The 23,365-nt window shown below is 45.3% G+C and overlaps 1 protein-coding gene across 1 annotated transcript; it reads right to left on the bottom strand.

Annotated features, from left to right (window-relative positions):
- Positions 1-2: 2 nt before the first annotated feature.
- On the bottom strand, positions 3-23,139 carry LOC144134844 (uncharacterized). The gene is made up of 6 exons (XM_077667661.1): positions 23,088-23,139; positions 22,145-22,280; positions 16,858-17,012; positions 10,446-10,510; positions 9,503-9,586; positions 3-273 (listed from the first exon to the last, which is right to left on the bottom strand). Exons 1-6 carry the CDS (start codon positions 23,093-23,095, stop codon positions 134-136), a joined length of 588 nt encoding a protein of 195 aa, XP_077523787.1. The 5' UTR covers positions 23,096-23,139; the 3' UTR covers positions 3-133.
- Between the last annotated feature and the right edge of the window lie 226 nt (positions 23,140-23,365).

Below are 23,365 nucleotides of genomic sequence, written 5' to 3'. Positions count from 1 at the left end.
ATATTTATTGCAATACGAAAGCAACGCCTACCCCGTCTGGCCCCGCCGCTCATGACAGTAGCTGAAAAGCGGACGATATACAACTCGAAGAAATGAACAACGTGTTCAGTAACTACTTCCAAACACTTTCGCATCATGGTTTCGGCGGGATCTTCTGGCACTTTTGAAGGTCACGCAAGAAAGTGATGTTGCCTCCAGAGTAGTTGTCAATCTTTTTGAGACATTCATGGTATTGGAAGATGTCCGAGTCTGGGCTGTCGAACAGGTAGTACTCTGAAAGAAAAAAAAAGAACAATAAAAGGCTTATGCGCAGATGTGAAAAAAAACTTCGTTATTTTATTTCCAAAACAAACTGTTATTTTTATTATTATTTATTTCCAAAAACTGTTAGCTCTTGCGGGCTGTTACAGGTTGGGAATGTAATAATCAGTCAATACAACACAGTTGCAGCTCTTTCACAAAGGTTTCGTGTGAACATGTTTTGTCGAATATGCGTCGGTCAAGGTTATTCTATTGTATACATGTTTTAGGCTGAAAATCCCGAACACGGTGGTCGAGTTTCGATGAAGGCGAAACTCTAAAGGCCCATGTACAGTGTAGTGTCAGCGCACGTTAATGAACCCCAAGTGATCGAAATTTCTGGAGTCCTTCACTATGGCGTTCCTCACGGACTGCGTCATTTTGGGCGTTTAAACACCCATAAACCATCTTTATCACAATAACAGGCAGTAGGGCTGGAGCGCTTCTCTATCGTGAGGCACATTTTTCGCTCGGGCTTTGTAACCTGGGAACAGCGCGAAATGAGTTACTCCCTGCTTTCTGTATGTGGGACAGACAAAAGCGACAAGTACCGAACTCCGACAAATTCATGACACGACATGCGGGCTTTCCGATACACATATAGGTGCTCCAAGAGTGCATTATGAATTAAGTGCGCTACATGACCCTCATTTCAGGCCAGCACCTCGATTGCCATTGCTCTGTTCTGGACCCTCGAATGCCATTATTCAGAGAGAGGAAATGCGGCTGCGGCCGAGGAAGTCGTACTACAGTATTTGGTGAAAGAAACGTACTTATTTGTACAAAGCGGTCGTGGCTACCACAGAGTTCAAATTAGTGAGAAACGAGAAGTATTCTGCTCACTCAGGACTTGGGTAATTTTGATTTGAAGATACCATGTGAATGTTTTTTTCGGCGAATTTATTACACTGTACACAAGGCAAATTCAACTTAAGCGCTTGCAGAATACAAGAATCCTGTCGAATAGGCTGGCTCAGAAAAAAAGAACAATGTTGCGAAAATGGTTTGGGACACTGTTTGTGAGGACAGGAGTACGGCGAGGGGCGCTGGCGATCAGCGGATCGCAGGGATAACAAAACTGGCGGAAGCTAAAGGTACCGGATGTCACAACACTAGTTCACAAATCGTATAGAGTGGCATGGTAGCCAATTGACAGCTACAAGTGATGCATTCATAGGGTGCTCAGTTTAGGTATAATGATTACTGCATCAATCTCCACAAGCCTCCTGCGTTTCAATCATGCAAGATTTTGCCTGGCCTGGCGCTCGGCTCTTGAGTGGCGAAAGCTTTTTAGAAGAGCCTTTGGTCACCTCACCTTCTCTCGAAGGGAAATCTATCCACGAGAGACCAAAATCAACTAGTGTGGTCCCTACAAGCTCCCAACACACACACACACAAAGTATCTTTCTCTGGTTGTGAAATGGAGAGGGTGCTGATTAAGCACGTTGCCAGTCTCTAAATTGAAAAAACTCATTAACTCATTAGCTCTTCCACTTCTGTTCTCTGCCGCCACGAGAATTGTTATGCTTGCATACAGAGGACGACATTTATGACGGTAGTGGTTGAAATTGAATGAAAGGCATTATTAAGGCCAAGTTTTAGCTCTAGAAAGTCTTTCCTTCTCTCTCATTAAAGGGCCATATGATCTGCCCGCTATGCATTCTTTCAAGTGTATCCGATATTTCACTCCGGATCGGCATTCGGCATAGTGGACCGCATGTTTCGTTGCACGAATGCCTTCATGTGTGCAAACTATCGAGCGTAGTTTTGTCAGCTTACATGTATTAGAAACCTTACATTGACTACAGGCTGGTCTACTCTTAGCGGAAACACGCGACTGCGTGACCACACTCTTCTAGGGCCACTGCGTCCGACACCGCCGCGCATAGCAGAAAAGTTGCACAGGCAAAGACAACAGTGACCGAAACCTGGGGGCATAGCGAATTTTTAAAAATAATTTGTTGTGTTCATCAATGGTGGTGGGGTTAAGAGATACTTGTATAAAAACGACCACGAAACGACCTCCGTTTCGGTGTGTTGGCTTCCTTTATGTATGTCATAACGATCCTGCCTTTCCCTTTCCTTGAGTGCTCAACAGCTAACGAGGATTTTGGTTCTAGCAGTCTTGATGTCATGGGCAGCACGAGTATTCTCGCAGAGTTCGGCCCTCAACGTTCGATCACGTTTCACGTGGCTTTCGTGGTAATTCGGGACGTATTACGTACGCAGCAATGGACACGGGTGACGTTGGTGAACAATCTCAAGGTTAGGTTACGCGCAATACATAAATACCCCCGAAACAGAAGGTTGGACAGCTGTCACCGTATATCAGTTTGTAGAGCACCCGACGTGGTATTCGGAGGTCGTGCGTTCGGGTTCAACCGCCGGCGCGTGGTTGTTTTTTCTAGCGATAGCTACATTATGGTAGCATTTCGAGCCTTCAGCGTGACGGCGCCGCCACCCTGTGGCTCCGCCGCCACGCTGTCATGTGGTTGGTCAAGTAGTGAGGAGCAGCAGCAGGCGCCGCGGCGCCGTAGCTGATCATGTGGTTCGTCACGTGGTTGGTCTGTAGCGGCGATGATGAAGATGAAGTTGGCGCGACCTGCCTCGCGCAGACCAAAAGCTCTCGCTCGTGCTGCAGAGAACGCTTTCGGCAACCGGCCTGGCCAGAAACGTCAACAGCCCGCTCCGCCGGCTCAACAGCCGCGGCTAGCGGGACTCCAATAAACGTGGATCGCCTTCCACATCTGGTGACTCCGAACGACAGCCACGACGCACGCAACGCCGCTCCCTCCGGCTCTGCGCTCCTGTTCCCGACTCAGAAGATGCGATGCCACTCGACCCACCACCCCTGGCCGCATTCCCTACCCGAGCTGTTTCGGCTTTCCCTCCGCCCGCTCCTCCGTCGGCGCCCCTCCCAACACCGGTCTTTAAACTATCGTCGCCACCATATGTGCCCCCATCCACTGTTCGGCAAGTGCCACGCGAAGACGCACCAGTCTCATGCCGACCTTCACACCCAACTGCCTCAAACTACACCCCGGTCTCTCCCAAGTCTGCTCCACCAGCCCCTTTGAACGGCCATCCACCTGTGATCTCCCGTCCCATGGCGCCTTCTGCCCAGCCCTGCTTCCCAACTGTGGCGCCTGCCCTTGGGCCATCACCTGCAGCACCCTCTCTCGGTCCGGGCATGGACTCGCTTCTAGTCCCAGGTTCGCCTGCTGCCTCAAGCCCAACCACATTGAGCACAACTGTCATTCCGGTCACGAGGCACGCATGCACGCCACCCCAGGGACTTGCCGCGCCTAACGCGCCACCCGACACGCTTCGCCGCATCCCTGCCCACCTGGCGCCCTCGCCAGTCACTGTGCCTCCGCGACAGACAAGAAAGCCCTACCGTATCCTTCCCATTTCGACAACTACGTCTGGACTTACCTCTTGTGGCCCCAGTCACACGTCTCATGGCCACAGTGAGCTCGTTTTTGCATAAAACCACTTCACCTTGCCGAACCCCTTCGACCCCTCCCCTACACGACAACGCGCTTCCCACGCAGCAGACCTCCAGCCTAGTGTCATGCGCCGTCGTTTCACCGTCGCCAGCGGCTGAGACATTCCCTACTCTTCTATGGCGGCGGCTTCCGCACGCCATTACTTCGTCTGTACCCGCGTGGCCAGCGCAATGTCCATATCGCTCGTAACTCCCGCCGCGGGTGCATTTTCTGCAATGGCACTTTCCGCCCCACTTCACCCAAACTGGCGGCCCCACGAGTAGACCTTCCTACTGAAGCACTCATAGCTCACCTCCATTTCCTCGACTTCGACCGCCTGTTCCACACGCCATCATCCTCATCCTTTGGCTCCCCTCGCCCTTTGCGCAGCAGCCAGGCTCGACCGCCTGTTTCACCCGCCCGGCAGCCTTCCCGAACCTGTGTCCTCGACTTGACCCACGGTACAAACTTGTACATACCGTTTTTTTACTTTATCGCGCAACCGTGTTAAAGAGGGGGAGGGAGCATCTGTAGCGGCGCTGATGAAGATGAAGTTGGCGAGACCTTCCTCGCGCAGACCAGAAGCTCTCGCTTGTGCAACAAGAAACGCTTTGGGTAACCGGCCTGCTAGCAACATCAACAACCCGCTCCACGGGCAACTCCCCCGGCTACTGGGACTCCAATAAATGTGGATCGCCTTCCACAGGTCAAGTGACCAAGTTCCACTCAGCCAGCTGTAGCTATCGCGTCACTCCACCTTTAACCAGAGCTAAACCACCGCCAATATTTCTGCTTTAAATGAATTTTTATTAAATAATTATCTCTTATTCTCTCTTCGATGAACACCAGAAAGTTTTATATCAGGTCAGGTTTTCGTGGAAACTTCCTTTTTTTCAATGTACAGCTTTTGTTTGCGGTTTCACACTTTCATGCATTTGTTTTGTGGTTGCTGACCGCTACCTGTAGTTGCCAATGTGGGGGCCTGCGGCCTTGTCAAGCTGCCTTAATGACAGCTTTTTCTGCTGGCCTCCGGCATCATGTACGTGTGATGCAAATAAAGTTATTATTATTATTATATATATATATATATATATATATATATATATATATATATATATATATATATATATATATATATATATATATATATATCCCGTATGAACGTTGGTTTCGGTTACTGTTGGCATCCTTCATGTATAAGCAGCCCCTCTATTCTCTTCTCTTGGCTGCTCCTTATCGAGCAGAAAAGACTTTTGTGAAAAAACCTATGCTCCTCCTTAAGCCTAGGAGCAGTAGGAGGCTAAACGACACAAAGCGAAAATCTGACGCCCCATTTATGACAAATGAACGTACTGAGAAACGCAGTGACAGCGACGAACTCACTCCGAAGCGAGGGGTCCTTCTTTTCGGAGCACACCGCCATGTTGGAAACGATATTTTAGTGTTCCCCAGGCTGAAGAGGCATGCACGCTTAACTCCGGAATTAAGGTACGTATAGCAAGCGTACGGAAACGGTAGATTTCAATTATCGTTCTGCGCACGTGCATTACGAAGCGCAACTCTTATTTAGCGCATTATATGTCTTTCTTTGTATGTCTGCGTACGTAATACTAAACTGCCTGTTGAGCTGGATATGTTGCCTAGCATCAACGGCAACTCCACATCGATGCGCGGCCGTGTCGGATGCAGTGGCCCACCAAAGAGCGTGGCTACGCGCTCGCATGTTCGCACTAAAAGTGACCCTGTTTATCTGACTGTTCAGTTTTGAGATTGGGTGATAATTATGAGAGCATCGGAGGGCTGCTAGGCGTTTTTTGTTTGAGTTTGCTTTCTTGCCTTTTAAACCCCGTTCACCGTGTTTTGCAGCATAGCTCAGCACAGAAAAAAAAAATTAAATGGTGCAAGGTGTGTAGCCAGCGGAGTGAATTAAGAAGCTGAATTTGGTTGTGAAATTCTGAGTCAGACAAGTGTTGGCCGCCTTTTGTCCTGCAGCCACTATCATGTGCTTAATCAGGTTAGCGCGCCAACCTTTGAACGGCAAAAAACGTTTGTATACCTTTTCCCTTTTACGATATGGCGTCCAAGTTTGGACACGCTATATTTCGAACTTTGTTTCGAAGCGTTTTAAGCTGCTTTCACGAAGTCAGTGATGTCGGCTACATTTGAAATTCTCTCTGGATCAGAGTTGGGTCATTTGGCGCCTAGAGGAAAGGATCGCTTTCCAAAAAAACAGCTAAAGATGGCCGTCGAGAAGTAATACGATGCTCCTTCGCAGTGCTGCAACTTATTCTGCTTTCATGCCGTGGAATGCTGTACGATAGAAAATTATAAGTTTTTTCCTTGTCGGATCTCCTTCGGATGATAATGCAAATAACTAATTAGCATAAATTATGCTTTTGAATAATAGTGTTTTAGTTCCGTGAGCACGGAACCGCGCGGCGTGTGTAAATTCCGAAAGCTTTTCCATCATTCGTGTTATATTTGTGAAATAAGGGGTTTCGAATGTACACGCACAAATATTCAGATTTTTCTATAGGAGGACATAATGCATGTCTTAAAGTGTAAAGTTAAATGACAAACAAGCATAAATTTTAAACTCTGAATCGAATCTTTTCTCAGGTGAAAGGTGAAACTGGAACTTTGAGATGTGGCTTTCAACACACTGTTAATATCGCTAACGGCCTCATTCATACTGAGAGCTGTAACCCTCTCTAACATGATAACGTTATAGTCCACATTCGTTTACACCTGGACGATGTTTTGAACTTAGGACATTCTTGAGTTCCCCATCTTGTGGCCGATAAATATCACATAAATCTTAGTCAACAAACGAGCCAATGCTAATTCTAAAACTTTTCACTAAACGTTCTGCACATCCTCGGTATAACGCATGTAGGGCTCACTGCAAACGTCGTTCAGGAACCTATACGGCCAGAATGCTGGCTAAAATAGTTGACAGCATCACAAAGGGCTAACTACCCACAACACCTGCTTCCCTCTGAATTTGACAGCATCTTCATCGTCTATGAGCAATGAGGCAGATGATATTAAGTTACTAGAACGCAAGGAAGAATTCTTTAATTTCAACGAGTCTCAAAAGGCACTGCAATTTTTGTGCTCTGCAGCGCCCTGTCAGCGCTGAGGTCGACGCTAACGAGCAATTTTTCCTATGGCTTATGTATTTTTCATTTCTCCAGAAGGACTTTTATGAAAAGTTACAAATGCCATTATTGGTACTATTTTCTCAAACATTCCTAACGTACAAAATACATTGATCAACCACATACAGGTTACTCAAGCTTTAATAGCAAACTGCAAGACCGCAACCGCCGACTGGCGGAGAAATAACTTTAAATAATTTCTTTGCAAGAAGGAATGCACAACTGCCTGTAAAGAGACCTGCAGTAGACCTCAACTAATATATAAACTGAGATGCCTGCCCATCAACGATTTCCACGGTCTCATTCTTATATCGGCTGTTCAAACGTACCCGTCGACAGTTTTTTAAAATAAGTTTTGCCCTGTGCAAAAAGCCCTCTTCGCAAATACGGTATATTACAAGGTGTATAAACGTTGACCGAACCGTTTTCTTAATCCTCTCTTTTTAACAAAAACGAAACAACACAATTCTTAGTCACCGCAACTTGCGTATACCAACCAGCGTGGCTCAAGAGCTTCGTGCTAAGCAGCCACTGAGCGGCTATTGTGGACGCTGCGATATTGGAAACTAAGCGGTGGTCGTTTTCCCAAGCTACTCCCTTTGTGAGAATTCTCCGAACACGCCCCCTTCATTATTCTCTCTCAATTCAGGGTAGCCAACCGGATCATTCTCGAGACTAACCTCCCTGCCTTTTCTCTACCACTTTTCTCTTTCTCTCTCTCCGTACACGCCAGTTTAACAAGATATTAGCCGCCGAATTTTACGCTGCACCCGCGAAATTGAACATGCTTGGAAGTTGCATTGCACGCGAGTCGCCTCCCTCTGCGGTGTAGCTGATGCGCAAGGCGTTCATTCATTTTCGCTGCCCCGACGCGAAAGATAGGCGGGAAATACGCCGTTTGCTCATTCTAATCTATGAACAACGGCTGCGTCATTTCCAGAGTAATGTTGCGCCGATCATATTTGATTATCATCTGCAGATACCCACACTTAATTCATGCGAAATCATACGAAACCATGCACATTGAATGATTGCGTATTTCGGCTGCCTGAGGCCTTAATAGCACACTGAGATTGCACAATACACCTGCCGCTTGATTTCGACTCTACCGACTCAAAGCCAAAGCCAACACAAAGACATTTTCACAAATCTCCTGCGTCGATTCTCAGATTAAGCTTAAAATTTTGAGGCAAACAACTTCACCAATATGAAAATGCCTAAGAAGGCGCATAACCTCTAAGTTTCCTATCCAAATTTGAGCTGTTTTTAGCGCCTAAGTGTTCATTACTTATTTGCTTAATTACATTAGCGACGCCAATTCTCGTCTAACTTCATATCTACCACGACGATCGCTAAAGCTGAGTTGTGCTGCTCGGCTGCTCGACCTGAAATACGCGGGTTTGATCCTGGCCGCGGCGGTCGCATTTCGATGGAGGCGAAATGCTAATGGTTCGTGTACTGTACGATGACAGTGCATGTTAAAGAATCTCGGGTGGTTGAAGTTATCCAGAGCCATCCACTACGGCGTCTTTCAAAGCCTGAGTCGCTTTGGAACGGTAAATCCATTGGAACCAATCTAACTTTTTGTCTGTTTAGATGCACTACCTTTATTCGAGAACAACTATTTTTAAATGCTGATCGTTAGTTTCTATAATAGCGTAAAAAGATAGTCTTCAGTAAAATTAATGTAAAAGAACAGTGCGTTAAATGAGTGTTAGCGCAGAACTCGTAAGAAAAAAGATTTGTAATGAAACTTTCCCGCTGTTTAAGCGAGTTACAGAATCTAGTTTGCAAAATATTTCCCCGCAATTAATTCTATGTTGAAAAGCGTACATCATGTAGAAACAATGAAATACGCTCCCCGACGTGGATATTGATGTGCAACTTTTTAAACCGAAGGCAAAGAATGCTTACAAGATGTATACAAAGATGCAAGGACACGAAGTTTGTTTCCTTGTCCCTGTTTACACGACTTGTGAGCCATTCGGACGCTTAGCTTGAAAAAGTTACGCACCAACTCGCTCAGTAGGCAGTCTGGTTTAAATATAATAGAACATACAGCTCAGATACAAATCAGACATCACATATGCCGTGAAAATACAGGGTGCATTGTTTGGGTTCACGATTAAAATTTTGTTACGGTATGCAGTCGCAAGACGACCAGGGCGCTGTTACTGTCGCGGTGCTGTCGACAACGACGTTGCAGCCAGTGCCGATGTGCGCTGCTCCACTGCGGGCAATCGCGCCTAGCGTTCAGCTAACTCCGGCCATAATACATATCTAGGACATAACGAAGTGTTCGGTTAATTATTAGCGTAAACATAACGTTATATTTGAATATGTAACGTTACCGCCACTAAGACAGTGTTTAAGTAAAGACTTGCCGCTGCCCCGCTGCCACAAGTAGCGGGTAGTTTGTGTTGTATATACAGAAACGCACACTTATATACTTGGTACACCGCCTCGCGCTGATACTGTTATGATTGATGCTGCTATGTAAACAATGCACTTCAGAGTTTTCTTCGCGAAACAAAAATCAGGGTTTACACTTACGCGTTTTTGTGCAGTTGCAATGGCCTACAAAGCATTGATCCTTGTTGACGTAGTCCAATGTGAACCGGTAGACGGTGCTTCTATCTGAGAAAACAAAAAGGAAATACGTTTTATTCGAATGCAGGATTTTTAGGTCGATTCTTTAACTACCTTCGTACAGAACGAAGCTGCTATCGTAATTGCTGAGAAAAGCTTAAATCTCTGACAAATTTCGTTAAAGCTACTGACGAATGGCGTCCTGTGGCTTTCTACACGGCTCTGTTATCAAAAAAGGGAATCGAAGGGGGGAATATGAGATGTCGGTAATTATTTTTGCTTCGTGTAGGTGCAAACTTTAGGTATCCAGTTCATGGTTGTGTTGGATGCCAGTACTTGACATGGAGTACAAATGCACTCAAATGCGATCTTTGCCCAGTTCTTTCCTCCCAAAATCTCAAGAATATGTTTCACACCTCCTCATTTGTCCAAATTTTTTTTCGCTGGGGGATGGGCGGACCTAGCAAGAAGCAAAACTCTAACGGTAACTGCATTGCGAGGACGCCGAGTCCTTATATCGATTCATTGCTATGAAAACGTTATCATCTGCGTTTCTATTTTTTATTAAGGCCAGTGGGGTGCGCAGTTATGTGAAGAGCAAAATTTTGAACTTTTCGCTGCACCGCGGAAGTGTATTTTTTGTCAACTGTGATTAGATCAAGAGCATTAAATTTCTTTGATCGGTGCAATAGGCAGCACGCATTGCTCAATGGAGAAAAGCAGATTTCATCATTTGTGGTTAGAATAACTTTTTTCTGAATACTTCGCATTATATGAATTTGAGCCCAAACACGGTAAGTGACCTTTATTTTATAAATCTCTTGCGTGGTACGGAAATCGTACTCCTGCTGAGCGCGAAGCAGTTAATTGGGGCATCTGTCAACAACGCCGCAATTTATTCACTCACCGTTTCCGTAAGTGACATAAATGACTGTATTATTGCTGACATCAAAAGTTGAGGTGTCACTGATCCTGGAAAATAAATTGGAAATGCATAAAAATTATTTTCTTTACCCGATCTTTATTGCAGCGATGGTACCACCTGATTATTAGGTGCACCTGAAGGTCGCAATTTGGATACCTTAAAATCCACGGCATCAAAAGCAGAGGCATGCCCGCGTAGCTTACACAGCTCCTGTAGCGACCCGCCTCTAAATGCGCTGAAAACTTAAGTGGCGGCTTTTCTAGCGCTATACTAGAGTTTAGCTGGTAAAGTAAAATAGATTTAAATACCAGATATTGTGCACAATTGATAGCGCAGCTTCCGGTAAGCCACTGTAAACAGAGTGGCGAAGACTGAGCAATGCAATGCTCTTCGGATATCATTGTTACGTCAGCAGTGCTCTGTCCAAAGAGTGATACAATCTACTTCAGAGAATTACACTGTACATAAATAAATTCCCGTAAGCTTGAAAAATAAACTTGTCAAGCAGACACAACGTAGGAGCAATGTAAGAAGTTTGCACATTGTGCCGTGGCCCGATTTTTTCGCCAATATCCGTATTTGCGGCGCCAACAGTGGCGGTATCCAAACTTGTCATACTATGGTTTGCGTCAGTCACCGAATGAAACAGCAGAGGCAAAAGAGCGAAGGAAGCATTGTATCGTCGATAGATATCCGGCTCACTTTTTCAGCGTCCTCAAGTGCAGAAGCCGCGCTCAATACCAATTAACTCAAAAAATGCTAAGCGATCAACAGCCAACGAGAAGAACACAGTTGCTCGGGAGCGTGAATTGGGAGGAAATGAAATCACTGCAAGCAGGCAAACTGTGCACTTTTTCGAACACTACTGATATACGCCCCTGTTTGGCTTAAGTTCAATCCCTGCATATTTATGCCGCGTGGCATTAAGGTTGCTCTACACTTGGCAGGGACCGCTAATCTTTACCACCGTTGTCCTCGAATACGCGCTTAATTTCTTTTCCCTCATCGTCATTTTCAACTGGTGATGAGTGCCTAGATAATACATTGCCTGGCTGGCGCTGCTTCCTATTTTGCTTCGAACAACGGTCAAACCTTATGCGCATCCAGTACACAGCTGCATCAAATTCGATTCATAAATGTCTGTATCAAATAAATAAATGTCTGCATCAAAAACTGGCTACAACTGCGGCGAAAAACAGCTGCGGCTATCCTGTCCAGGAACTCTGGTAAATCTCGTCCGTCCACCCGGTTCTCCACCGCTGCAATCTACGTTTGCCATCTGTCGTAACCCACTGCGTTATTCCAAGCGGCTCATATGCGGATTGCATGGCCTGCCTACGTTCGTGTCTGCTCGTCTTGACCTGAACCAGGATATCATTACCTTACGCATATTTCCTCGCCCGTTCTGCTACGTTGTTGGCTTCCAATTACCGTTATGATTTTTCATTCCGCAATTCACTGCGTTTTTCTCAGTGGACCTTGAAGCTCACGAAAAGCAACATCGAGCAGGAAAGCTGCTATCATTGCAATGAAAATAAGTTTCATGGAGTCTCTTCCCATTGTTATTATTTTAACGATTTTCTTCTCGTGGTGACAATATCCGCTCATCCTTAGACCTACACAGATGGATTAGCTTACCCCTTGCAATAGATGTTGCATATTCTAAGCTCTTCATTTTTTTCTGGCTATTAAGCGCTTTCGGGGAGCAGAAAAACAGGTAGTGTGCAATAAAATAAAAACCCCTACAATTACCTGATCCCGGCCGCCACCCTGCTTTTCCGCAGCGTATACAGGTGATGGAATAACAGGCTGGCAGTAATTCGAGTATTATTATACAGGTTGTTTCACATTAGACTTCCCACCATTTTTAAGCACAGCCTATTTGAATTACAAGAGCTTTTTTTTGCAAAGCGTTGCCTGCTGTCTAGTACAACGGAATAAAGCTACAACGTGCTAACTAGCAATCTGATTAAATAATATTAAGTGGCCAACTTTTTAACTACTAGTGCTAGTCTTCTTAATTATTGAGGGGCAGGTAGCCCAGCGTTAGTAATATGCATACCAGTTTTTAAATTTTCGTTAACATCGTCAGCTCTGTGCTGTGGCACACACATTTTGGCTATTTCTGCGAGATATGTGCATTGCAGAGGTTGCTTTGCCTGCAAGCGTCTCGAAAGTCTATGTATATTTGCTCCAAATAGCCAAGATTTATTGGACTGCAGCCCCGAGGATAAGTGCTCTTTCGAAATTATAGAAACTCATACAGATATTGACTCATACGGTGAGCTACACGACTCTCAATGATTCAGGAGTCTAACAGTAATAGTTTAAAACTTATCTAATTAATATCAGTTAATCAGCATTGTAGTTAGCACGCCTTAGCTGTGTTCTGTTGTATTATACCGATGACAGTGCTGTGCCGAAAAAAGCGTTCATTTAACTGAAAAAGCCTATTTTTCAAAATTTTGTTAAATCTTAGGTGAAACAGCCGGTATGTATTTCTATATGTTGCACTGCATTGTCATGCCGTTTTAAAAGGAATTTTATTGTGCCCTGTATGGATCGAACAGGTTCATAATTATCTCATCGCATGAGGACAACAGCTGTGCCTACGTAGCCAAAAGAACGCCGGAGAGCACGGAAAAGCTCTTTAAAGAAAGTGTATAATTTCCTTTTGAAAGCCGGATTTTTATCCGCCTAAGGATATTAGCAGATCTGTAAGTGGGCACCGTCCTACGCCAGTATTTGGAGTGGTGATCTTTCTTCAGAGCTGAGCAGCACAAACATTAATAATACATCCTTGGACGCAAAACACTGCGTTCGTAAGTGCTAGCTATCATACAGTCCGGGCGTCACTATTTCCGGACCTTGACCACGAATATTAGTGCAGCGGAGTAATTGATAACAGTATTAAGGAGCTAGAAAAAGGCCCACGGGAAGTTTCTCCTCAAATGTGAACGTTGCGATGAGAACGTTGACCCGCCGCGGTGGCTCAGTGGTTAGGGCACTCGACTACTGATCCGGAGATCCCGTGTTCGAACCCGACCGCGGCGGCTGCGTTTTTATGGAGGAAAAACGCTAAGGTGCCCGTGTGCTGTGCGATGTCAGTGTACGTTAAAGATCCCCAGGTGGTGGAAATTATTCCGGAGCCCTCCACTACGGCGCCTATTACTTCCTTTCTTCTTTCACTCCCTCCCTTATCCCTTTCCTTACGGCGCGCTTCAGGTGTCCAATGATATATGAGACATATACTGCGCCATTTCTTTCCCCAGAAAACCAATTAATATTATTATTATTATGAGAACGCCACGTTTAAATGAATTCGAAAGCTGAAGCCTTTTTCAACACTGAAAACATCACTTGTGCGTTCGCACAACGCTGTTACGCTATTGGCTAACTCGATATACTCTGCAAATGGCGATACGATGCTTTTTCAGAAGTGCGCCGCGAGCAGCCTAACTGCGAGGCCAGAAGTCTGGATATGACGGCGAGGCCGCATGACCGCATGTGGCGGCGCCTACACGCCCGAGCTGTAAAGAGCCTGGTCTGTGTGCTCGTTTCCCACTGATGCCCACAGACGAACGATGCTCGTTCGTGTGCAATACGCGCGCGAGCTGCCGAGATGGTAAGGCACCGATGCGCTGGAATTTGCATCTGCTCTTTCACTCGCGCTTATCGTTCCAACGAGATCTAGGATGCCATAAGAGGAAAGCGCATGTACAGACGTGTCACTAAACATTGGGGTGAGGCGGATGCGCACTACACCATTTTGCAGCTCTAAGAGTTGGGTCCTCTACAGATGGGATAGGTTGGGGCTTTTTATGTCGCGGTTTGCCACTCGTGGGTATTCAACATGGCCTAGCTGGCCTTGCACAGCGCATATGCGCTTTCGCATTTCGCTGCCATCATGAAGAGGCCGCCGTGGCCAAGATTCAATCCCTCAACCTTAGGTTGGGAGGAGCAGCTGAACTCCGAAGCCACTGAGTCACCCCAGGCAGTATATATACATCAAGGGAGCCTTCAGTGTCACTGGTGATGTGCTCCAGAAATAAAGGTGTGGAAAATACCGATTAAAGTACAACTGCTGGTGGAAAAATACTTCTGAACTGTGAAATATAACGCATCAGGAAACGTGCAACGCCCTCTTCTAATTTGTGAATTCTTCTCTTCCACTAACAAAATATAATATAGAGTCTGGTATTGCCGGAAAATTTGATTTTTAACATCATTTACGGCTTTCTTCGCCAGTGCATCTCTTTGCAAGTGTATAAAGGTTGGTACCGTTATGTCTTAGCTTGCTTGTAAGAGTTTAAGAAAATTGACAAGTTCTCTATTCTCTATTAGAGCAAAACAAACGTTAAAGAGGATAAAAAAGCATTAGCAACTGCCACTGAGCTGCGCTGAAGAAGGCCTGCCTACGCAGCAGTGGCTGCGGTTAAAAACACGCTAAACAGAGCAAACGCTCTTAAAATTATTCTACTCAATTTTCTCAGTGTGCTTCTTTTTTATCACGCTGCTCAAGTTGGAAAACTATCGTGCTCATACTATAGCGGTTGACATGACTTTGAAGGTACTTTCTAGAGAAAAAGCTGGTGGAATGAGACAGTGTTTGCAGTGTTTCAAGTTTCAATAAAGTTTTATTCCCATAAAAACCAAGTTTTTAAATAGCAGTTATGGAATGTTGAAAGGAAGCTTACTGACATAATTACAAAAACTGCCTGAAGACAGAGATACCTTTCCCTGTTCTACACGATCGCTTATCTGTAGACTGGCAAGAATTGAATAACTAGTAATTGAAAGGAATATAGTTATCCTAACCTTACGCGCCGTGCACCTAGTTAAAAATTTGACAGGTATTTAATGGTTTAGAATTAATACCTGAAATTGTGATTCAGCTCTAAAGGTATAAGGATTAACTGTTGCTGATAGTACTATCAGAATCATCAGAGCGGTTGAAATGTTAAGCGTACCGCCCCCTCCCCACCCGCCAATTATGAAAAAAATGGGCATTTTCACGTTTGTTGAATGTTTCCTAAGTGGACAACAACGAATATGATCTGCCTATCCCCACTCAATACACATACCCGGTTTTTAGGAAGGGTTAACTACAAAGAATGACTTGAAGACAGCTTTTGTTAAATGTTGAGTCTCAAATAAAGACGCCCTCGCCGACCGCTCATTATGTGGTTTTAAAGTAGGTGCACCCGCACTGCCACCATCCCATCTGCTGATAACTCTGTGACCACGCTTTCATTACTGCCCTCTCTTTACATGCGAGCTGAACTGCGTCGTGTTATGATCCGCGTGCCCTGATGGCGAACCCAGTCTATCGAGTGTAACCCAACGTAGTAGATAAACAAATGTGGTGACGACTGTCACCTCGCCAGAAACGTGAACCAATGAATTGATTATTTAGGCGTCATTTTCAGACTGCCAAGTTGTGGCTATTCTTATATATGGTAGATTAACAGCGCAAATGAGATGTGCTGTGAAAACCAAAAACGCACAGGACGCGTGTTTTACTGCATCTAGAGGTGAACATGTTGTAGGCCTAGGTGGCGTGATTCTTCAGATATGGCAAAGTTCCTTTCCTGCTCTGTCATGGTAATGGTCTTTATCCTACCTTCACAGTGTTTTTGTGCAACTTTAACATGCCTCAAGAAAGAAGAAAACATTATTGTTAACATTCCTAAGGTTTATCAACTAACGCACAGATCAATAGCACATATCCTTGTTTTTGCATAAGTAGATGCCCTCGATTCTTTCGATTCCAGCTGATCCATTTTTCGTGACTTTTTCTTCTTTCATTCTGAACAAAAATGAAGCTGTTTAGAGTCAAGCACCTCCCGTACCTTTCTTTGTGGCTCGATTTCTGACAAGGTTGTTTTATTTTCCAGTCAATCACATGAACCGAAAAGGGTAGCAGCGTATTTCACATTAGAACTGCTGTCCTTCTCAAAGTAAAACGACGCGCAGAATCCTGAGCGAGCGGACGCTGAAGCTATTTCACGTGAAAGTATAGGACTGAAAGCATGCAACCAGATATGGTAGGACGGTTTTGTTCCGTTTCAAATGAACGGAGCGTTTCACTGTATAGGAAACTGGAAAATAAATTCAGTGACACGTACCTTAGCTTAGATATATGCAATTCAGTGTTCATTAAGCCGAGTTTATAGTCTGTACTAACGAATGCGGCAATTTTCTTCGTGTCCGTTGTAGATCCTGCAAAATGCCACCACGTTAGGCATGCAGCTTCAGTTCTCTACACTAACCAGCCTGCCAACTTCCAACGCCTTCTGTCTCCTTTAGCATTTCCTGATAATTGGTGAAATACCCCACTGCCAACTATTATCGCGCAATGTAAAAATCTTTATTTTTATTTACGCAAACTTACGGCGTGTCGTCCCCGTTGGCATCCCTGTAAACGACGTCATACTCCGCCGTGGTGCCGTCGTCAGAGAGGGAAGTTCTGTCGTACCTCTCACAATACTTCTTGGGCTCCGGGTGGGATGTGACGTACACGTTGAACACGGGGAAATTTGACAGCACCTGAGAAGATATGCACATTTTACTGGTAAAGACAACCACAGGCAGCGCATAAGTTTTGCAGCTTGTTTAATTGAAGGTTTGCCAGCAAAGTGGCGCAGCAGTTCTAGCGCCTTCTCTTCTGCTCTCGTAACCGTTAAACTGCTGCAAAATGCTGCCACGAGTTTACCTTTACACGGTGGGTGAAAAAAATATATATATCAAAGATGAATACTATGTTTGCGCGGCTTTTTCATCATACATAAAAACTGCCTGGCGGTTCAACTTTGTTAAGCACAAAATATTACGCGACCCGCAGCGGTGGCTCAGTGGTTAGCGTGCCCGGCTACTCCAAGAAGGAATTTTCTGGTTCGAATTCGGCCGTGGCGACCGCGTTTCAATGGAGGCAATTTACAAAACAGGCGCCCGCATGCTGTCTGATGTAAGTGCTCGTTAAAGACCCCCGGTGGTGGAAATTATTAAGGCGTAAGCCTTTCTTGGGTTATGAGTGTCGGGGACGGCAGTTGTCGACAGAATTTGTCCGCGCGAATTGCCGATGATAAGTTGTAAGGTAAATAAAACAAAAATGCAGAACTTCATTAGGCAGCAGTTATCAGGCAGCATATATGTAAGTGATTAAAAACGAAATTGAAAATAAAAATAAAGAAAAAATAAACCAAAAACAAGAAAACATGATATAAAAAGAAATTAAAACAAACAGCAAGTAGAAACAAACTTACGCAGAAAAAAAATAAAAATGAAGAAAGAGGACAGGGAAAAGCTTTCCCATTTCCGCTCATAAGCAGACTGAAGTGCAATCCTCTACTGAGAGAAGAAACTTTTATTAAGAAAATAGAGAGGATGATCTGACGTAGTTGGTGACTACCGATATTTTTTGTGTCCGCGCCCGTATAGTCCGGGATGTCGCAAGATTCCGCCGTCTCGCGAGTCCGGCGTGCGAGGCCAGCTTGTGGTGTCCCACTCGAGCACGCGAGGAGAAAGATCTCCCAAGCCTCTTTCGCGGAGGTGGGACTGTATTGACAGGCACACACCACGTGGGATAGAGAACAGAGCTCGTGACAGTGTGGGCACAAAGGATTCACTTTCGGGTCATAGCTAGCAGCATGGTGGGACACCAGTAGGTGTTCGTCTGGTGCTGTCGCAGAATGCGTTCGTCTGCCTTCGACAGTCCCTTTGCCAGTGGAGGGAACTGGTGATGCTTGTCTTAGTAATGGGCGACGATTTTTCCAAACCGCAGAAGCGGTCTGCTAGGCTCATCGGTTGGGGAGGAGGCGGTAGTAGACTTTCGGAGGATAAGCGCTCGTGCAGCCGCATTCGCAGCTTCGTTACCATGGAGACCCTGGTGGGCCGGCGCCCACACGATTCGTCTAGGCGTAGGCGCGGAGTCTTTAACGGCGTTGTAGAGTGTACGTCTAATGCTAGAAAAGATACCTCGCCTTTGACACAACTCTCGCAAGCGAAAAGGGAGTCTGAGATGACAACCTTTTGATTGGGCGATTCCTCAGCCCGGTGGGCATTCTCGGCGCGGAAGGAGAGCCCATTGGTTTGCAAGTTGTGGTGGACTACGGCTGCCGCGTGGTGGCCTGGTGGAGTCAGACCATGAGAATTGGTTTCTGAGGAAAGATTATGGGTCAGTAACTGTGTCTCACCTCGGTGCACACCAGAACCGCACCGTAGGGGAAAGGAGGAAGGTGCGAGTTAAAGAGAGACAAAGAGGTGCCGTTGTGGACGGCTCCGGAAAAATTACACGATTACAGTAGCTCAGACTTGGCTGGGGCCGAGCTGCTGCAACCCTGTAAACTTTCCGGAGCCGTCCACAACGGCACCTCTTTGTCTCTCTTCTTTCACTCGCACCTTCCTCCCTTTTTTTACGGCACGGTTCGGGTGTACACCGAGAAGTGAGACATTTACCGCCCTATCTTCTTTCCTCAAAACCAATTTTCAATTTCAACACGAACTTTCCGCTGGTGGCCACCACCGCCACGTACTTCAAAGCGCGACAGAGGTTAGTGTCCCATCCCCGCCGCGGTGGCTCAGTGGTTAGGGCGCTCGGCTACTGATCCGAAGTATCCGGGTTCCAACCCGACCACGGCTGCCGCATTTCGATGGAGCCGAAACGCACAGGCAGGCTTGTGCTGTGCGATTTGAGTGCACGTTAAAGATCCCCAGGCGATCGAAATTAATTCCGAAGACCTCCACTACTGCGCCTCTTTCTTCGTCTCTTCTCTCAGTCCCTCCTTTATCCCTTATCTTACCCCACGGATAAGGTGTCCGCCGAGATGTGAAGGATACTGCACCATTTAGCCCACTTTATAAGCTTGCTTTCTGCGCCTGCAGTCAGGCAAATGGTACTTTTGAACTCAATTTGTAATGCGCTGCCAGCTCATGAGTCAAAAGAAAAGCGCCTTGAAGCGAAACGCTTCGCTACGCTAGTCAACACCGCGCTTCGCGTGGTAAGTGACGTCACGCACGGCGCAGTATTTCCCTCCCTCTCGCTTTCTAGTGACTAGTGTGCGTGCTCCACTAGGAGCACCGAGCCAGAGGTGTTTCGCCGCTGCGCAGCTCCGCGCCTTTCCTCAAAATACAACGTTCGAATTTCAGTTCTCTCTGTCCTCTTTCTCTCACTCCTTTATCCCTTCCTTTACGGCGCGATTCGGGTGTCCACCGAGATGTGTGAGACGGTTACTGTGCCATTGTCTTTCCTCAAAAGCCACACAAAGCGACTGAGCCAACGGCGTTCATAGAGTTCATAGGCGTTGGCAACTTTGCAAAGATAGTTCCTTTTCAGGAAAGGAAAGGCGCACAACCGGCTCCGTGGGCGGCTGGAGACCTCAATCTCGCTTACGCTTGGTATATCCTGGAAGCGCTGGGCTAGTCCACATTAATTTTTTAGAGCTTCGTTAGATCTCATTTGATGAGATAAAAATGATGTGAACAAAAAATTGCAGACTAAGCCACGCGACTCAGAACAGGCAATTTTTTTTCATTATGGAGACACTCTGCCTTTTAAAAGCTGCGTTACCTTTACCTGTTACACTCGGTAAATGTATATGCGTGCAGATGAGGATGGTTTTCAGATTAGGTTTGCTTTGCCATAAATGCTGCGTCTCTTTACAGCAAAAGGTGTATATCACAACCGGGGAAAAACGTCCATTTCGCGAATTCTCCAAATCGCGTTTGGACTCTCGCAGAACGAAACAAAATTTTCTGGAAACTGACTTCGATAATTATATGTAAGCTGCTCTGTTAGAAGTAGCGCGTTAAACGTTCCTGGCTTTTGTAATTTTTCATTAAAAATATCGCATAAATGATTAGGCACTATGGACGCTTCAAGAAAGCCATTTTTTTTACTGGGCGACAATAGAACTTGTAGAAACTAGAGGATAAAATTTCTCGCGGTTTTCATCAATCCTTTTATTTATCGTGATTTCCTACTTCTTGTCGAGCAAACTTTTTTTTTATTTGCTTGTGCAAATTTTCAGAAATTCAAGAATTCAGAATAATGGCCAATAATAAATCAAATTTGTCAAAAACTAACACGTCCGATTTTCTTTTAAATTTGACTGAAAGCCCTTTAGTAACACGAAATTCTAGAATAACGGTAAGTGTCGAATTATATTGCATAAATTGAAAATTAAGCCCTAATAGAGAAAATATTTTATTCAGCTACCGTTAAAATGAATAGCCCTCAGAAATATAATAATAATAATTCGAACTGAATGCATTTGCTCCTGTTTTTCTTCTAATATGGCAGAATATCCCGAAATAACTTGCTATTTAGTATGACTTAATGTTTTATTTTGTTCAACGCTTTAAGCACCCCATTTCGCGTACTGTTTCTAGGTATTGCTAATGCAAGCAAAACAGTTATGTACTCTTAAATTAATTTTTTAATGTAAATGTAATGTTAATATACTCTAATTTCTGTTTTTCCCAATTGTTTTAGCTGTGCACGTTTTTTGTTTATTTCTTTAGAATTTTATATCACCGCTCACTCCATGTAGAAGGTGATGTTTATCCATTCTAGGACGGCGACTTTTTGGAATGCCTGTTTCCACGCCTGTATTAAAAACAAACTTTGAACTGAGCAGGGTATGTTGCTGAGCTAACTGATTGGGTTCTGTCATTATGGAATGTGCAGCGCTTGCGGACGACGGACATAGACGACAAGGACACACAACCGCTCTGTGGTTTGTCCTTCTCGTCTATGTCCGTCGTTGTCAAGCTCTTCACATTCCATAATGACAGAACCCAATCAACTAGCTCAGCAACATACCCTGCTCAGTTAATAGTGCGTTTGGACAGCCAGGTATCCACACTCTGATAAGTACAAAACGGAACTCTGAATCCGTATATTATAAGTGGCCCCAACAGATCTTGCGACGGTCCTTAAACAGGCCTGGTTGGGACTGGACATTTGGAAAGGGGTTTTATCTTAAACTTGAGCACCTTGGAGTAAGCGCGGGGCATCCCTCGCGTAGCGCAATAACACCATCAGATTCTCGGGGTCTGTTTAAACTGGCCACAGCGAGTCTGAACACCTTGAATGGGTTCCCATCAGGGCCTCGAGCACTTTGGAGTAATGCCCCAAGTATGCATAAACATGGGTTGCGATACATGGTGGTCTGGTCAGGGTGGGGAACCTGGCTTGGGAAAAGGAGAACCTGCAAAGCGGCCCTTGAAGGGCTGGTTGTCTCGATGGTCGGAGCCAATAAGCTGCCATTACGTCACTCCGACATCTGAATTCCTTTTCCTTACATTGTGTACAAACACACAATTTCACAGAAGTAGAGCGAGGTTGTTTCTCCGGGCCTGATCAATGGCAGTGTTTTCGTTCATTAGTTTTGTTGATTAGTTTCGTTAATTCGTTCTTGGCCATCAGCTTAAAATATTATCTTGAGCCGCATCTTCGGTGGATTCATTTTTGACTACTGTTGGATTAAGCCTGCTGGTATTAGCAGTGCAAGCAGAGGCAATTTCATTATTTGTCTTTTACGAGGCTTCGCCATAAAAAAATGTCTCCACTGGAATAAAGCAAGGATGGCAGGAAGGCGTGTGGACGAGACGACGGCGAGATGCAAAACCCGGGAAGTTATACCTAGTCAGCTAGCGATGGCCAATTGTAGGGATCTTACCTGCTTGGCATCGCAGTCTTGGGAGCTTTGCCGGCAGTCTTGTGCGTTGACGGGCGGAACCACTGTCATCGAAGCAAGTACCGCTACCAGAACGACCAGCCAGTTGAAATGCTGAGACGAGTTCATTACGAGAGCGCTACGAAATGTATAAAGAAGCGTGGTTCGGATAAGGTATTGGGAAAGCAATCGGTTTTGTTGCCCTAATTAAAAGCGAGAAATAGAATGGCTGACTGCTGGAAGATTTATTGCGCTGAATAGCTCAGGAAGAACACATATCGGGAGAAATTTTTGTCGTCTAGTTAATAACTAAGTTGTTGGACCGTAGCAGAAACAAGCAGTGTGAAGTACTTTGAAGATATGATACCGCGCACGTAAGAGTAAGCTGTAGTAAAGGACGTCCTGCAGGGCATAACGTCGCGAGCAATTAACGAAACGTCCTCCGTTCAGTCTTAGTTTTCCAGAGCACGCGTGAGCATCGGAGCGTCCCGCAGTTGTTTTCTTCTTCCTTCAGCACCAGCCGCTAAAGGTTCCGGAGCCAAAGGCCTGTGTAACGAAGCTTTAAATTTAACAAAGGCCATCATCGCTTACGCTTCTTAAGCTGCATGCAGAAGTAGTGTACGGTCGGGGAGAAAAGTCTATAGACCACGTGTGCGGCAAACGATGCCGACAGTTCTACTATTATTCGTCGGCTGGAGAGCATACCTGTGGAGGCGACAGCGAAAGATTTGTTCTTTCGTCCCAAGATTTGGGCTCTCTCCAGCGGTTGGGCAATAGACCTGTGAGTTTCGTTTACAGAAAATATTGGGCGCAAACTTGAGACTTAAACATTAATTAGTACACTCGTTAAGCAAGCACACTAGTAGTAAGACTGCGCTATTCGACATTTCGGTCGTAAGCCAAAGCAGGTTAAGGATGGTAGGATTTGTTCACACTGAGAACTTACTTTTCCATTCGCAGCTCCTGAAATAGAATGTGCTCCGTGCGCTCGTGGTGATCTCTTTATGAAGCTTGGACTGGCAGACACTATGCGTGCAATTTTTTTTTTAATTCGACCAGGTGCCATATAGCACAGTTGGCAGATTATAGCTCTTTATTTTGTTGGGCTCCGACACTGAGCGGAAACGATACTGCAAAATGAGGCACATGTTTTTATTCTGGAGTGCTCAAAGCCTACATGCCACCATTTATGTCCATGTGTTGGAAATATTTCTTTGTTTTTTC

This window comes from Amblyomma americanum, chromosome 5 (assembly GCF_052857255.1).
Source record: "Amblyomma americanum isolate KBUSLIRL-KWMA chromosome 5, ASM5285725v1, whole genome shotgun sequence".
NCBI lineage: Eukaryota > Metazoa > Arthropoda > Arachnida > Ixodida > Ixodidae > Amblyomma > Amblyomma americanum.
This window is presented reverse-complemented; position numbering and strand designations above follow the sequence as displayed.